General features: G+C 35.6%; 1 protein-coding gene across 2 annotated transcripts in view; it reads right to left on the bottom strand.

The window, feature by feature from the left end:
* The window catches only part of Ncapg (non-SMC condensin I complex, subunit G), a 30,657-nt gene that overhangs the window by 3,367 nt on the left and 23,207 nt on the right, over window positions 1-4,083 (bottom strand). The window contains exons 15-19 of one of the 2 annotated variants that reach the window (NM_019438.1): window positions 3,843-4,024; window positions 3,255-3,429; window positions 1,366-1,527; window positions 1,013-1,148; window positions 637-708 (exon numbers count right to left, since the gene is read on the bottom strand). In NM_019438.1, the coding sequence (NP_062311.1) occupies window positions 637-708; window positions 1,013-1,148; window positions 1,366-1,527; window positions 3,255-3,429; window positions 3,843-4,024 (727 nt within the window). The other variant, XM_011240756.3, reaches the window with a different exon arrangement.

The raw sequence follows: 4,083 nt of genomic DNA, 5'->3' as shown, positions 1-4,083 counted from the left end.
TTTCAGATGTTTTTCAAAGTGGCCCCCTATTATTAAACATATATTTATTCCAACAAATATTCTACTGTTGGATACCCCTTGGGAAATTGACTGGAAGAAAAATGAAATTAGATGGGGAAAAGGAAGTAAAAACAAATGCAAAAACTTGGGAGGGGAACAATATTCATTCACACACACAAAAGACCTAATACTTCTAATACTAATACTGCAAAATAAAACTCTTATTTAACTTCTTTTTTCTTCCTTTTTTGGTTGATACTGGGCTCTCTACATAGTCCTGACTGTCCAAGAATTCATTCTGTAAACCAGGCTGGCCTAAAACTCAGAGATCTGCCTGCTTCTGCCACCCAAGTGCTGGGATTAAAAGTATATACTCCATGCCTGGCAACTTAACCTATTCTTAATTTATCCCCTAAGAGCCCTTTTTTGTATATATATTTATTCAAAAGCACATGGAACAACAATGAACCTAAAATCTTGAGAAAAAGCAATAATCCGTATCACCTGAAGGAAGTAAAGCAGCTATGCATTCCCAAGACATTCAGAAGTTCCCATCCCAAAGATGAGGACGCTTACAAAGGTAGTGTGTCCCGCGAAAACAACTGCACTTCAAGGTGCAGTCAATGCACACATTACCTCTTTTAGATTTTCCTTGTGTAGATTTTGATGTTTGAGTTCCTTTTCCATCCCTCACAGGAGTCATATATTCTTCCATACATGGAATCATACAAAAATACAAAAAATACAGTCCTATTAACAGCTACTGAATGGTTATAATGAATCACCATTCCAAAAGTGTGAATCCTACAAAGTAAAAGCTCCTGGAAAGACAGTTAGTAAGAAATGTACTCAAATAGATTGAAAGGTGGAATAAACACATAATTAATAGCTTTTTTTCAAGAGGATTATTAAGAAAAAGTTTTTTGATTGTTTCTGAAATTCAGTCAAACTAAAAATCTCAGTAAGAATAAAAACTATAATTGTATAGATATTCAGGTCAGTATATACTTACCGTTTTCATTTTGAAGAACTGCTGTGGTTGTGTTGACATCCTGTGTTACTACACCTGGGTCAGATTCTTTACCTCCCTTTCCTAACTGACTCTTAATCTTCTCCAAGGCTCTCAGACACGTCCTATCTGTTACATGCTGGGGGTGAGGGATGTGGGAAATGGAAAGTAAGTCATCTTTCAAAGTCATATGCCATATCAAGTTTGAAACCATTCTTAAATTACATGAAATTGATGAAAACAGTTACTTCAAATGAACATGCATAATATATAATAATATATTACTTAACACATCCATCTAAATCCACCTTGATATACATAAACACAAACTACTCGAATATGAAAAATTGCTTTACCTCCAGAATCTCATCCAATAGAAGCAGGAGATCTTTTGTAACATTGCTACTGAGTTCGACCAAACTCAAAGCTTTTGTATAAACCCGATTTTCTGGTGAGCATGGACTTGTTAAGATCTCATTGCAAATTTTTATAGCCAAGTTGTCATGTACTGTTAAGGCCTAAAAAATTAAAAAGAAAAATCTTTATAAAATAAAAATGTTCTCATCACAATACATACGGTTCTATATATCAAACAATCTTTCTAGCTAACTTGCAAAAGTCTCATTTGCCTCATGTCTAAACCTAAATTTTGCCCTCCCTGACTCCAAAAGAAGCTCCTCTCTTTATTACAAGGAGCAGGTCTGCCCTTTTACGACTGAAGGAGCATCCAGTTGTTGAGATAATCCAGCTGATGAAAGTGGAACTGTTTTAGAATCATAGCACTCCCCCTGAAGGTCAATTCACACCACATGACTAGCCAACCGATACAAAGGTACCACAGCACAGCTTATTTTCAATTTTCAGCAATTCAAAGAACATCTCAATTCTGGAACCCCTTATACAAATCAATTGAAACTCTTGCATGCCAATCCAATCCAGCCTATGCCCCAGCCTACTTTGCTTACTTTCCCAAGAAGTCTATGAAGTCTACTGTTACTCACTAAAGACTGTAGACTTTCCTCAGAGTTTACCATCTCATTTGCCTCTCAAACTTTCCCCAAATCTTCTCACCACTTCATCTCATATAACCGTAAGTGACCATTAAATGAGTCTTCTTGATAACTAAATCTCATGCTATTAACCCTTTAATACTAAGTCTTATATATACACTACAAATAGGGCCAACTCCAGCCACTGTATAATCATCTACATTTATTATGTATACATCTTTAGGTATACATCTTTCCTTTCTACTTTAAATCACTTCTCAAATCCAACCAAGCACAAGAGAATTTTTAAAACTCAAATGAGTTTTAAAACTAGTATCAGACAAGTCTGATGGCATACACCTATAGTCCTATCTACTTGGGGGCAGAGATAGTACAACTGCAAATTCAAGGCCTACCTGAGCCCCCTGTCTCAAAGTAAGTGACAAGAGGGCTGGGGATATAGTTCAGCAGTAAAACAGACAGTTGTCTAGCACCTGTCAGACCATACATAGGCTTAATACCCTGTAAGGAAAATAAAACTAATGATACATACATCATTCCTATAATGAATCTTATACTTTTCTGAAGTCCAAAAGCACTTGATGGCTAATCACTATTAATATATTTTGCTTAATATCCTTTGTAATATAATCCTCCTAATAACAAATGTGATTCGAGCAGAGCAGTCACTAAATAGCAAATAAATATACAGATAGAACAAAACTGTTAACTTGCAGTTGGCATCTGAAATCATTAACCCATCAAATTTCTAAGTGTTCAAACATCATTAAAGAATTTTAAAATTGAATTTCATTATAATTTATAGATAAGTTTGTAGTTCTATTATATGCTTCATTAAAAAAAAATCTTGAGATAAACACCTTTAAACTGTCCTCCCTCCTCAGTATTAACAGCATAACAAGCAAGCCAACATTTGCAGACGTAGTAACAGAAGTCTTTACTTCAGTGATCACCTCACTAAGTGGGGAGAATGGTAATGGAAATGATGTTGTTTTAGTAACTTCTAGGATGCAAAACATTTGCCATGATCACTTCTATTTTCATCATTTCTCCACATTTACCCAAAGACACACTTCCCTGCCTCCCATAACTGTCTTATATACTAGAAAAACAAAAGGCTCAAAATATAAATGTAGTTCATCATGATTTCAAAAATCCCAGGAGAAGGCTTCTTTAATCAAACAACAATGATCTTCATGCAGTTATATTTGCTATCCACAGGCTACCATATATACCTGATAATCCTGAGAATTCTTTGCCTTAGGATTTAATCTACTTGGTCTTGTCAGATCAACAAGCAATTCAACAACATTTGTGACATCTACTTCAGCTAAAGGAGATGACACTGGGGCATTGGCCAGTGTTTGCACAGTTGGAATAAAGGCTTCTTCAAAGCACTCCTGATTAGTCCTATTGAAAAGAAATCAGGACTTTTAGTACAAGGCCAAGGACATCTGCCCTGCTGAAGACTTCAGATCCCACTAACCTCTTTGCCACTCCAACTTAAAGCTGCTGAATGAAATGATTTGAAACAAAAACAAAAAAACAACAACAAAAAAGCTCCAATGTTTTCGCAAGTTGGCAAAACATTATTTAAGAGAAAAGTTTTAAATCTAAAATATTCACAAACTCTCTATTGAAGAGATATAGTTCGTTTTATACCTTACATATGCAGGAAAGAGAAATCTGGGTATATAAAATGTATGTTACATTCTTATGATTCATCTATAGAAAAGTGTGTCAAGAACAAAATGGCCGAGACATAGTTCAGGTGGGGAGAGCTGAACCTGACTTTAGGTAAGATTTAATCAGTGACTCACTACCTGTTTGCATAAGCAAACATGGGGAAAAACACTCCTAGGCAATGTCGAAGTCGAACATCCTCTTCAGTCACAGGATTATACCATAACAAAATAAGACGAGAAAGAATCCTGCTGCTGACCAAAAGCCCAGAAAACATCAGCTTGGCTAGTCCTTCTGCAGCTCCTGTCCTGAGTTCAGATACCTAGCAAAAATGACATTCATTAGAAAGTTTTTATCTCTAGTTTCCTTTATGTGTGATAT

This window comes from Mus musculus, chromosome 5 (genome assembly GCF_000001635.26).
Source record: "Mus musculus strain C57BL/6J chromosome 5, GRCm38.p6 C57BL/6J".
NCBI lineage: Eukaryota > Metazoa > Chordata > Mammalia > Rodentia > Muridae > Mus > Mus musculus.
The sequence above is the reverse complement of the archived record's forward strand: the minus strand, read 5'-3'. Positions and strand labels throughout refer to the sequence as shown.